A 14,019-nucleotide genomic window follows, 5' to 3' on the forward strand; every position below is an offset into this window, starting at 1 on the left:
TGGTGTCGTGGGAAAAGGGGAAGTACAGCGGGATCTGGGGGTCCTTGTTCATCAGTCGATGAAAGTAAGCATGCAGGTACAGCAGGCAGCGAAGAAAGCTAATGGCATGTTGGCCTTCATACCAAGAGGAGTTGAGTATAGGAGCAAAGAGGTCATTCTACAGTTGTACAGGGCCCTAGTGACACCACACCTGGAGTAATGTGTGCAGTTTTGGTCCCCTAATTTGAGGATGGACATTCTTGCTATTGAGGGAGTGCAGCGTAGGTTTACAAGGTTAATTCTCAGCATGGCAGGACTGTCATATGCTGAGAGAATGGAGCGGCTGGGCTTGTATACTCTGGAATTTAGATGGAGGAGAGATGATCTTATTGAAACATTTAAGATTATAAAGGGTTTGGACACGCTGGAGGCAGGAAACATGTTCCCGATGTTGGGGGAGTCCAGAACCAGGGGCCACAGTTTAAGAATAAGGGGTAAGCCATTTAGAACGGAGATGAGGAAACACTTTTTCACACAGAGAGTTGTGAGTCTGTGCAATCCTCGGCCTCAGAGGGCGGTGGAGGCCGGTTCTCTGGATACTTTCAAGAGAGAGCTAGATAGGGTTCTTAAAGATAGGTCAGGGGATATGGGAAGAAAGCAGGAATGGGGTACTGATTGGGGATGATCAGCCATGATCACATTGAATGGCGGTGCTGGCTCGAAGGGCCGAATGGCATACTCCTGCACCTATTGTCTATTGCCTCTCAGTCCCATCCATCACCTTAGCCTTACGAGTTTTACTTGTACTTACAATTGCTCCAGAAAGACAACTTTCTTTTATCCCTACCAGCATTAGCCTTTAGTATCGTGTAGGCTCCTTAAGCCAACTAATTTGAATGAAACCGCATGGACTTTCAAACTTTCATTACTTTTTTGATTAGTATGAGTGTCAGAGGATATGGGGAGTATGCAGGTGAATGGGGTTAGGAAGGAGAGATAAATTAGCCATGATTAAATGGCGGAGTAGACTTAATGGGCCAAATGGACTATTTCTAGATTAGATTAGATTAGATAGCCTTTATTGTCATTCAGACCGAAGTCTGAACGAAATTGCAGCAGTCATACATACAATACAATACAATAAAAAACAACAATAAACACATATTAACATCCACCACAGTGAGTCCACCCAACATCTCCTCACTGTGATGGAGGCAAAAGTCTTAGGTCTCCAGTCTCTTCCCTCCTCTTCTCCCTCTGCGCTGAGGCGATACCCCCTGGGCGATGTTACAACTGTCCCGTGGCTCAATCACCGCGGCCCAGGGTGGTCGAAGCTGCCGCCCACCAGTCCTGCTGACGCAGCCGCTGGCCCGCAGCCGATCCCCGGACTCAGGCCACCGCCGCCAGAACACCGTCCCAGCCACCGGAGCACCGTTCCAGCCCCGAGCCGGATCGCCCTCACGTGAGTACCGTTACCGTCTCAGCCCCGCGCCAGGCCACCCCGACATGGGCGCCGCTCCTCCCTCAGGCTGGACCGCCCCGACTGGGCGCTGCTCCTCCCTCGGGCTGGGCCACCCCGACTGGGCACCGCTTCTCCCTCGGGCTGGGCCGCCCCGACATGGGCGCCGCTCCTCCCTCGTGGCTGGGCCGCCCCGACGGGCGCCGCTCCTCCCTCGGGCTGGGCCGCCCCGACTGGGCGCTGCTCCTCCCTCGGGCTGGGCCGCCCCGACTGGGCACCGCTTCTCCCTCGGGCTGGGCCGCCCCAACATGGGCGCCGCTCCTCCCTCGGGCTGGGCCGCCCCGACTGGGCGCCGCTCCTCCCTCGGGCTGGGCCGCCCCGACTGGGCGCCGCTCCTCCCTCGGGCTGGGCCGCCCCGACTGGGCACCGCTTCTCCCTCGGGCTGGGCCGCCCCAACATGGGCGCCGTTCCTCCCTCGGGCTAGGAGCGCCGTACCTCCCCGGGCTCGGCCACTCCGACGGGAGCACCGTTCCTTCCTCGGGCCGGCCGTCCTCACGGGAGCGTCACAGCCCCTCACGAAAGCATTGTTCCAGCCCCGAGCCGGGCCGTCCTCACGGGAGCGAGCCCAGTGCAAGTCCTGGCGGGCTCTGCCTCCTGAGCCTCGAGGTCGCCAGCTCCGCCATTAGGCCTCAGCGCAGACGGAGGCAGAGAAGGGGAATACGACAAAAAAGTCGCATTCCCCCGCAGGGAGAGACAGCAAGCCCCGTTTCAACCCCCCCCCCCCCCAAAACACAAACTAAAAACCAAAACTAGACTAACCAAAACGAAAATAAACAACACAAAAAAACACAAAACAAACAGGACTGCCGGAGAGCCGCTGCAGCCAGAGCCGCGCCGCCACTACTCCTATCATTTATGATCTTACGAAACCATTTGATTACCTCTGGTTTTTCATCAAGAGTAAAGGTCTTCCTTTTCCTATCACACTCAGCAGTATGATTAGCATTCCGCTTCCTATATACATTCTTATTATCCACGTCAATCACTTATGATAAACAAAACAAAAATTGAAATAAGGTAAAAATAAACAAACTAAATCTTAATATATTGCAGCACAGTTCTCAAAGCAGCTGTGTATTCCTACACTGCACGCACAAGTTTCCTTCTTACATACTTGGTACCAGTTCACAATCGTGTTATAGCAGATATGCCCCTTGTAATATATATAGTGTTTTCCAATTGATCCATCACGTTATATCCAATTTACACTGTGAAAAATGTTACAGCAGAACTACCTGATGCACTCTGTTCCATCTTTATATTATGCCTATTTAGAGAAATAGAATCAGAGAGTTACACAGCATGGAAACAAGCCCTTCGGCCCAACTCATCTATGCCGACACTAGTTCCACCTGCCCACATTTGGCCCATATCTCCCTAAACGTTTCCTATCCACGTACCTGTCCAAATGCCTTTTTTTTTTCTTTTTTTTTTTTTTTTAATATTTTTCTTAGAAGCATGTCTACAAATAGTAGTAAGCGACAATTTAATCACAGATTTCTTACATAGCTTCAATTTTTTAATTTTGTTTTAAAGAATAAAGATAAAGAGAGAAAAAGATAAAATAAACTATAAACTAATAGAGAAAAAAATAAGACGAAAAAAGAAATTACAAATAACAAGATTGTGGAGATAGGTCCAGGAGATATTAAGTATAATTAGTCATCCAATCCCAAACTCAAGTTTCAACCCTGATTTTGTGTTAAACCAATTCACTTTAAGAATTCAATAAATGGAGACTATTCTAACAAATAATTCTGGTTTGTCAATTAAGACAAATCTTATTTTTTCCAAATGCAAGGTCTCAGTCATTTCCGTAATCCACATTTTAATTGTGGGGGCTGCTGGTTTTTTCCAAAATTTTAGTATTAATTTTTTCAGGTGTCTTTTAAATGTGGTTATAGTTTCTGCCTCAACTACCTCCTCCTGCAGCTCATAATCATACTTTATTAGCCAAGTATGTTTTGCAACATACGAGGAATTTCATTTGCCATAGTCATACCAATAAAAAGAACAGAACACACAAAATACATTATAACATGAACATCCACCAGAGTGACTCCTCCGCATTCCTCACTGTGATGGAAAGCGAAAAAAAATTCTATCTCTCCAGCGGTCGGGAGCCTCTAACCTTCTGTTGTCAGGATGATCTTACTCCCATAGCCGGCGGCGGGCCTACTCGTCGGGACGATCAAGCTCCTGCATCGGGGGGGGGGGTGGAATCTCAGCTCCCCCGTGCCGGGCGATCTACCACAGGTCGGGGTTAGTCGAACGTCGTGAGGCTTCTGGAGCTTCCCGACGTCGGTCTCAACCCGAGACTGCAAGCTCCAGATGTTTAAGTCCGCAGGTCGCGGTTGGAGCGTCGATCCCAGGCAAGGAATCGGCTCAGATGGTAAGTCCACGTCCCTGCGGTGAGGCTCAAAGTGAATCCCGATCTCCACGATCTTAGGCCTCAGAGCGACCGGAGATACGATCCGGAAAACAATCGCATCTCTGGCAAGGTAATAGATTGAAAAAAAAGTTTCCCCCGACCCCCTCCCCCACCCCCCACATAAAACAAACCAGAGAACATTAACACAAACTTAAAACACACTAAAAATAACAACAAAAAAGACGAAAAGATAGACAGATTGTTGGCGAGACTGCCATCGTGCGACGCCCCCCCCCCTGGTGTGAAACCACCCTCTTGTGAAAAAGTTGCCTCAGATTCCTATTAAATCTTTCCCCTCTTACTTTAAACCTCTGTCCTCTGCCTCATCGTTCCCCTACCCTGGGTAAAATACTGTGCATTTATCCTATCAACTGCCCTCTTGATTATTAACACCTCTATAAGTGTACCCTTCTGCCTCCTACTTTCCAAAGAATAAAGTCATAGCCTGCCCAACCTTTCCCTATAACTGAGGCCCATGAGTTCTGGCAACATCCTCATAAATCTTCTCTGCACTCTTTCCATCTTAATGATATCCTTACTAAAGGAGGGTGATTAAAACTGAATATTGTACTCCAAATGGTCCAAAAATCTGAATCCCTGCCCTGCACCAACTTTAGTTCAGTTTAATTTAAATATACAGCGTGGAAGCAGGCCCATCGACCTATTAAGTCCACGCCGACGAGCGATCCTCATAGATTAGCACTATCCTACACACTAGAGACAATTTACAATCTTTACCGAAGCCAATTAATCTACAAACCTGTACGTCTTTGGAGTGTGGGAGGAAACCAGAGCACCTGAGAAAAACCCACGTAGTCATGGGGCGTACGTACAAACTCCGCACAGATAGCACCCATAGTCAGGATCGAACCCAGATCTCTGGTGCTGTAAGGCAAAAGATCTACTGCTATGCTACTGTGCCGACCATAACTCTTCAGCAACAAATTCACCTGTAATATTGTCCTGCTTTTACCCACATTAGCACATGGCTCTGAAAGCAATCCAGAGATTACTATTCTCCTTTTAAAACTTTTGGCCTGATCCTTGTATTCTCTCTGTGGGACCTCATCCCCTTTCCTACCAATATCATTTGTGCCAATGTGCGTAGTGACTTCTGGCTTGTCCTTGTCCCCCCCCGTCCTGCAGCTGCTCAGAGATATCCTGATCCCTAACACCAGGGAAACAACACACCCCATCCTGGAGCCTCATCTACTGCAACAGAATCACCCACCACAGAATTATTTGTCTGTTCCCCCTAACTAACAACTCACCTATCACTATGGCTCTGCTCGTCTTCACCCTCTCCCACTATACCTCAGAGCTCTGGTCGCTGCTGTAACTATTTATTTACATTAACTGCACAGGGTGATCTTGATTATTGAATCCATTTATGTTTTGGAATTATTGACAATGATAATAAAAATTAATCAATAGAATGCTAAATATTAAATGATGCTATTTTTTCCTTCCAGTCATTGTCATACAGCATGAAAGTTGGCCCTTTGGCTCAATTTGTCCACACCAACCAACATGCTCCATTCACACTAGTCCCACCTGCATATTCGGCCCGTATTCTTCCAAACTACTTTAATCACATATATAAAATAAATAGGTAATAGGTAATTGATCATTAAGGGAGATTGATTCATTTATTTTAAAAATAGTCAAATTTCTGCTTTATTAATCTCTATCCCCAATCCAATCTTTACCTGCGCTCAAAAATAAATTCCCAGAAATGATCTAATACTAGATTCAAGTCAAGAGACATGGCCGAAGAAAAAGGATCCCATGAAGATTATTTTAATCCAGATTATTTAATGTTTAATTCAGCTAAATACAGAAGACCTGCGCCAATTACTTTTGATCCCTGTTAGCACTATAATATTATGTATACAACATGTTTGACTACAATCAGGCATTGGTAAGGAGAAACATTAAACAATGTATTACAATTAGTGATTAAAATCAAAGTGCATCAACACATTGATGTATGGAGTCACACCTGCTCATAAAATCCCTCACTCCAAGTGTAGCTTTTTAGTTTAGTTTAGTTTAGAGATACTGCGTGGAAACAGGCCCTTCGGCCCACCAAGTTTGCGCCGACCAGGATTATGCATACACCAGTACACACAATTTAAAGAAGCTAATTAACCTACAAACCTGCCCATTTTTGGAATGTGGGAGGAAACTAGAGAAAACCCACGTGGTCACAAGGAGAATGTACAAACTCCGTACCGACAGCACCCGTAGTCAGGATCAAACCCAGATCTCTGGCGTTGTAAGGCAGCAACTCGACACTGTGCCGCCCCAAAGCCAGAAGAAATCAGCTAATATGCAGAACAGACCTACCTGTTTTATAAGCATAGTCAACAACAATAAAACAGAGTTGATAAAAGAATTAAATTTGGGAAAGCAGCAAAATTGATGGAAAGCAACAGATGTTCTGTGAAAACAATCGTACCTTTAACAGGCCCTGAACAAAGAGTCCCGAATTATATTTGAAAGAACCACTAGTATTAGCAAGTCGTGAGCACTTCCGTTCCGTTGGAGTCAAGAAAAGGCACAGCGTACGAACCATCTGTCAATGTACAGAAATATTTATAAGCTCATATGATAATGCACAAATAAATGAATTAACAGCAGTAATCCATTTAGCCCCTACAATTCGCTCTGGCATTTAATAAAATTCTGGCTGATCTGATAACTCCTTCATCCCTGGATTACTACTCCATTCCTTCATTTGTCTGTTCATCAGAAGCTATCATTCCCTTAATTAACAATAATCTGGTTATGATCAAAGACCTGTCTTCTCCTGTTCTTTGAGTAGTTACAAAGATTCATAAACCCCTTAAAGAATTTGGCTTCATTTCTGTCATTTGAGGGGTAATTCCTTACTTTTAAATAATGAAACCTGATTCTAGATTCTCCCACAAGAGGAACCATCCTCTTCATATATCCCTGACAAGATATCTCCAGAATCTGTCCTCTCTCTCCATTCAACTCTGTAGATTGATGATGCATGTGATGCAATGAATACAAACCTAGATTATTCAACTTTTCCTTGTAAGACAACCCACTCATATCAGCTGCTAAAAATATTTTCTTGAACTGTTTCCAATGCATTAACATCCTTAAACTCTAAACAAGACAATTCACAATATTCCCGATGTGTACTCACTATTGGCCCATACAACCTAAGCCTAACCTTCCGACACCTGCAGCCATTTCCTAATTCTTATAAAATTAATAAGTTCTATTCAATTTTCCAATTATTACCTGTGAAAACATACTAGCTTTTTGTACATTGCACACCAGGACATTTAGATTGTACTGCATCTCAGAGTTCTGTAATTGTTCACCATTTATATAATGCAGTTTTCCACAACATTTTCTGCCAAATGAACATTTACATATTTTCCCATTTTATCAAACCTAGCCTCATTCGCAATTTATTTTCTTCCATATCTAGCAGGTGCTACCGCAACGTTTAAGAAACACTTACTCAGGTACATGGATAGGACAGGTTAAGAGATATGGGCCATATGCAGGTAGATGGGACTAGTGTAGATGGGACATGTTTCCACACTGTAAGACTGTATCTATGTGCCATCGGTAAATTCAACAACCATACCTACAGAACCTTCAAAGTCATTTCATATAAACAGAGAAGTGTTGAGATCAGAACACAAATACGTGTGGCTCACCACTCATTTCATCCTGCCAACCAGAGAAAGTAACAGAGATACAACACTGAAACAGACCTTACGGCTCATCAAGTCCATACTGAACCACAACCACGCATTTTTAATTAATTTTATTTTAATCCTATTTTTTTTTAAATCTTCCCACATTCCTTTCAGCTCCCCCCAAATTCTACCACACATCTACACAGATGCAATTTACAGGGGACAATTTAATCTACCAACCCAGACATATTTGGAATGAGAGAAAAAACTGACCACCTTTTAGTTTAGTGATACAGCGTGGAACAGGCCCTTCTGCCCAATGTGTTCACGCCGAACATAGACACTTTCTCTATTATAACTTTCTCATCCACTCCCTACAGACTGGGGTTGGTTTTACAGAACCCAATTAACCTACAATGCCACATATCTTTGGGATGTGGGAGGAAACCCGAGCACCCAGAGGAAACTCACACAACCACAGAGAGAACGTGCAAACTCCACAGACAGTATCCCAGGACAGGAACCAACCCAGATCTCTGTCGCTGTGAGTCAGCAGCTCCACCAGCTGCAACATGGTGCCATCCTGGAGGAGCCAACATTGTCATGAAAGAATGTGCGAATTGTACACAAACAGCACAAAAGATCAGAACTGAACCCGGGTCTCTGAGCTGTGAAGCTTTCTGTGCCGCTGTGCAGCCTTGCCTTCAGAAATAAGTGAAAGGCTGACAGAAGTTACCATTATTTATCTCCCTCAGGGTTCGCAATGTTCGAGTTAGAGCACAGAAATCAGGGAGTGGTTGTCTGTTCCTCCACAAACACTGCCATTGCATCATCTTGGAGAAATTAGGTACCATAATACCTGAAGTTATTACTTTGTGATGGATACCGATTTACGAGCCAGAAAACATTGGAGCTTTTTAAAACTTACATGTTGCCAAGCCTACTTCCAAACACCAAAAATTGACATTGAATTAGAAAATTTATCACACAGAGGGGTGATTCATTCTGTCTCTGCCAGTCAAAAAAGTAGATGGGGCACAATGGCGCAGCAGAGGCAACACAGTGCACAGCTGTAGAGATGCTGCCTTACAGCACCATAGACCCGGCTTAAATCCCGATGACAAATGCTGTCTGTACGGAGTTTGTACCATCTCCCTGTGAATGCATGGGTTTTTTCTGGGTGCTCCGGTTTCCTCCTACTTTTTAAAGACGTGCAGGATTGTAGGTTAATTGGCTTCTGTAAATTATCATAAGTGTGTAGGATAGAACAAGTCGCTGGTTGGCGTGGACTCAGTGGACCGAAGAGCCTGTTTCCACGCTGTGAAAACTAAACTAAACCCCCATCTCTAATCTAAACTAAAGGAAATAACTACCATGTAGAAACAAAAAACTGCAGATGCTGGTTTATACCAAAGTTAGACACAAAGTGCTGTAGTAACTCAGCGGGTCAGAGTCATGCAGCGAGGAAACAGGCCCTTCGGCCCAATTTGCCCACACATACCAACATCTCCCATCAACACTAGTCCCACTTGCCTGTGTTTGGCCCATATCCCACTAAACATACCCTATCCCTGCCTCAACTACCTCCTCCGACAACACATTCCATACATCCACCACCCTTTGTGTGAATAAGTTACCCCAAAGATTCCTATAAAATCTTTCCCCTTTTATCTTAAACCTATGCCCTCTGGTTCTCGATTCTCCTACTCTGGGAAATCTTCTGCGGGTTTACCCGATCTATTCCTCTCATGATTTTATAAACCTCTAGAAGATCACTCCACATCTGCTCTCCAGCAAATAAAGACCCAGCCTCCTCAAACTCTCCTTATAGCACAGACATCCTTGTATATCCTTGTATATCTTCTCTGCACCCTTTCCAACTTGACAACATCTTTCCTATAACATATTGCCCAGTAATGAACACAATACTCTAAATGCAGCCTCACCATTGCCTTATATAACTGTAACATGACATCCCAACTTCTATACTCAGTACTCTGACTGATGGTCAATGTCCCAAAGCCTTTTTGACCACCCCATTTAACCATGTCACCAGCTTCACGGGTCAAACAGTATCTCTGGAGAAAAAGAACATGTGACGTTTTGGGTCAAGACTCTTCTTCAGACTGAAAGGGATGCGGGGTGCTGAAGGTGAGAAAAGACCAGGAACAATCAGGGCCAGCCACAAATGACCTCAGACAGGGTGGTGCCCTGGTAGGTTCATTGTTGGTTAGGGAAGTTGTGATCTCAAGTCCCGCCCCCTCCCCTGTCATCAGTCTGAAGAACGGTCTCGACCCGAAACGTCGCTCATTCCTTTTCTCCAGAGATGCTGCTTCACCCGTTGAGTTACCCCAGCATTTTGTGTCTACCTTCAATTTAAAGCAGCATTTGCAGTTCTTTCCTATACACTAAGTATATATTGAGTGCAGGTCCCTTAGTATCTTCCTATACTCAACATTCTCTCCTATATTGCAGGAAGCACCTAGTCAAAGCAAAGCTCCACATTTTGATAAGATTATTTTCCAAATCTTGAGAAACTAAATCCCACATTTTGTTACATTGATTTCCACTGACCACATTTCTCTATCTATTAGTTTATCTATTTTGTTCTAGTCTGAACACTTTCACCTTTATTGTCAACCCACATTGAAGCCTCATTCATTCAGATTTAAATGTTTAATTCTAGAACAGGATTTTTTAAATTTTACTAATACAGGGACTAATACAACATAATTATTTTTACTATTTATGTGGTGTATTGATTCTACTATAAGGTTTTCTGTGAAGTTTCCATTCAATAATCTTAAAGTCTGCACAATTGTATATGGTAACTTAAAAATTAGACTCTTTCATTCTTCTCTAAGTAAAGGATTTGAAATAAGAATTTCATGCAACATTCCATTGATACAAAATATGTATATTCCATCATTATGTAAATAAAATTGGTCAAAGATCATGTGAGAATAACAAACAACAATAACAAATACAGTAAACCCTCATTATAAAGTACCATGGGGGACACCAATGGACCATGGTGTCTGTTATTGCCGATTGTCCGCTATAACTGAGTAAGGGATTACTGAGTAATGGAGTTATCATTGTATAAGCAGTAGAAACAAAGAACTGCAAATGCTGGTTACAAAGTGCAGGAATAATTCAGCAGGTCAGGCAGCATCCCTGGAGAACATGGATAGATGATGTTTCTGGTCAAGACTCTTCTTCAGAGTCTAGAACTTGATCTGGAATCTAAGTGAGTTGACGGTCCCGGCCTGGTGGTGGCTGGGGGAGAGGCAAGGATCGGCGGAGGCATTGGTCGTGGCCGGCAGTGACAGTGGCAGCATGCACGGCAGGGAAGAAATCGAGGATGCTGTGTGGGCCGGTGGTGGTGGCAGTAGGTCCGGCTTGGAAACGTCCGGGAAGGCTGTGCAGGCAGGAGCGGTCATTGGCAGCCTGGCCTGGCAGTGAAGGTTGGTAGGTCCATCCGCTACAACCAAAATCCGTTATATTGAGGTCCATAATAACAAGGGTTTACTGTATACTTATTGTGCAAAACTATTCACAGGATTACTGATTTAACAGCAACATGATATAATCTAATGCAAAGAGATTTGATTCATTTCTCATGAAGGTAACAGCATAAAGATGGCCACTTTTCATTTAAAGTTGCTTAATTTAAATGACCTGCTGCATCTATTTAACATATTTCCTTATGATGTGGAAGGAGGCCACAATGCATTCCCACTCCCCCAATAATTTTCCCTGTAACCCATCCTCATCATATTAAATAACATAATTGTTTTCAGCTAATCATTTTGAATAAATGAAAGGATTTCAATGCATTCTAGAAATGTATTATAGAAGCAGCAAGTTTTATCTTACAAATTATTGCATAACTCCTGAAGTGATGCTGTGGCAATCTATACTTTGTTGCCAATTAATGTGATTCCCTGAAAAATTAACATAGAACAGTACAGCACAGAAACTTTTCACAATATCCGTGCCAAACACGATGCCAATCTCCTCTGCCCGCACAAGATCCATATCCCTCCATTCCATGGATCTCCATGTGTCCACCCAAAATCCTCTTAACTGCCACTATCATGTCTTCTTTCCCCACCATCCCTAGGAGTGCATTTCAGGCATCCACCACTGTGTAAAAATATTGCACTTTTTTATTTTATTTTTTTATTTGCTCCTGCCACCTTAAATCTATGCCCTCTAGTCTTTGACAGTTCCACCATGGGAAAAATGTTCTGTCTACCTGATTCATGCCTCTCATAATATTATATACTTCTATCAGGTGTCCCCTCAGCCTCTGACGCTTCAGAGAAGCCAATCCAAGTTTGTATGCCAGCCACATTATTTATCAAGCCAACTCTGTGACAATGATCATATTATCATTTGCCAATCAAGTGAATACTTTAATTCAATGTTACATATTATACTTGGTAAAAATATTCACTTCAATTTATATTTTGATTATTGAATATCAATTAGTGGAGATACAAGTTAATACTTTTTACTACCTTGATTTTTATTATTTCCTATGAATCAAGCAAACACAATATGAACTAAATAGTTAAGGAAATTGAATCCTGGAAATTACAGTAGAAAGAAGAGAGAATAATCATTCTATTGACTTCCATTTGCGAGAAAACCTATTTGGTCAAATGGAAAACTTCTACGTATTGTAATATTTACCTACAGCATATTGTCAATTTTAATTTGACAACTGATATCTAGAATAGAACAATCCCTTTAATACAAAATTAACAAACAAAAACACAGCTTACAGTACAATTACAAAAAAACACATTCATCGTGACGAGATAAAACTTTGAACCATGGTTTTGGATTGCCAGAAATACCTTGTTTACTTTTAGTGGATTGCTTCCGACAACCACAGAACATCCACATGTCTGCAGATGGGAACTAATCGCCCTGCGAATCACAACTTTTTGTTATTAGAAGCGAATACATGATATTAATGCTTGATGAGACTAATGTTTAATATGAAAAGTAGTTGAAACTTTTAAAAATGTAAACATTAAATGGAACGATTTGTACATAAAAGCTGGCTCAACTTAACAACAAATATTTTCACCATAATTAAAATTTATGCAACTTACTAAAATTTATTACCACATGTGATTTATTACTTACACGAGATACAACGTATTACAGATGCTGGATTACAAAATAACCCCAAAGTGCTAGAGTAACTGAGCAGGCCAAACTGCATCTCTGGAAGACATGGATAGTCAACCTTTTGTGTCGAGATTCCTTCATTCCTGAAGGGTCCAACTGAGATGTCGCCCATCCAGTTCTTCCAGAGTTGTTGCCTGGCTCGCTGAGTTACTCCAGCACTTTGTGTTTATTTTATTGCTTGCATGGTCCGTACAAATAATCCAAAACATAACATTTTAAAATATTGGAATTGCAGAATATTTTAAGGCCAATTGTTGTGTCCCTTAATGCTAGGGGATGAGAAAGGAGATTCTGTGATTGTATTATGAAAGCTTTTGGGCAGCAGAGTAATTGTTTTTGAAAACAATTCAAGCTGCTGGTTTTGTTTAAGACAATTAACTACAAAATATTTAAAAATCAAGTCTGCATAGGTGGAGGTTCATGATATTTGATAATTTCATTAATAGCAGATTAAGAATTTTTAAGCTAAAAATCAAAAGTAATAAAGTTCGATCTAAAACAAATGATCAACTCTAAAGAAAACAAAGTCGAAAGGGATGAGGAAGAAGTTGGCTATGGGGACTGGAAGGTATTTTTCAAAAGGTTCAACAGTACGCAGGCAATGCTAACCTTTAAAGAGTCAATATATAGTTTATAGATAAGTCATACCACTTTGAGGACAGAAAAGGATAAGCAACCCAACATTGCTGTCAAGAGAAGTTAAAGATGGTAAAGAGGAAAGGTTTCCAAACAAAACTAGGCATAACTGTTGGAAAAAATCTCAAAATTCAGTCATGGTCAAAAGTGAAGAATGAGAACCATCTAGCCAGAAACAAAAATAATGTAAAAATGTCTTTAGAAATGTCAAATGATAAAGAAAACTATTTGACCACAGGAATTAGAATGTTATTAGGGAGTTTAGTTTAGTTTTGTTTAGAGACACAGCATGGAAACAGACCCTTCTGCCCACCGTCAGCACCGACCAGTAATTACCCATAAAGTGGTTCTATCCTGCACACGAGAGACGATTTACAGAAACCAATTAACCTACAAGCCTGCACGTCTTTGGAATATGGGAGGAAACCGGAGCACCCGGAGAAAACCCAAGCGGACACAGGGAGAACTTACAAACTCCTTACAGACAGCACCCATATCATGTTTCTATGCTATTTTACTCTATTACTCTATTTTACTCCCGACGCCGGAGCACCATCTCC

General features: G+C 42.5%; 1 protein-coding gene across 2 annotated transcripts in view; it reads right to left on the reverse strand.

Moving 5' to 3' along the window:
- Positions 1 to 14,019, reverse strand: part of c9orf72 (C9orf72-SMCR8 complex subunit) — a 54,924-nt gene that overhangs the window by 21,190 nt on the left and 19,715 nt on the right. Inside the window, exons 5-6 of one of the 2 annotated variants that reach the window (XM_033018278.1) lie at positions 12,484 to 12,556; positions 6,391 to 6,507 (exon numbers count right to left, since the gene is read on the reverse strand). In XM_033018278.1, coding sequence (XP_032874169.1) covers positions 6,391 to 6,507; positions 12,484 to 12,556 — 190 coding nt within the window. The remainder of the gene's footprint in view (positions 1 to 6,390; positions 6,508 to 12,483; positions 12,557 to 14,019) is intronic. The other variant, XM_033018279.1, reaches the window with a different exon arrangement.

Source organism: Amblyraja radiata, chromosome 3, assembly GCF_010909765.2.
Source record: "Amblyraja radiata isolate CabotCenter1 chromosome 3, sAmbRad1.1.pri, whole genome shotgun sequence".
Lineage (NCBI taxonomy): Eukaryota > Metazoa > Chordata > Chondrichthyes > Rajiformes > Rajidae > Amblyraja > Amblyraja radiata.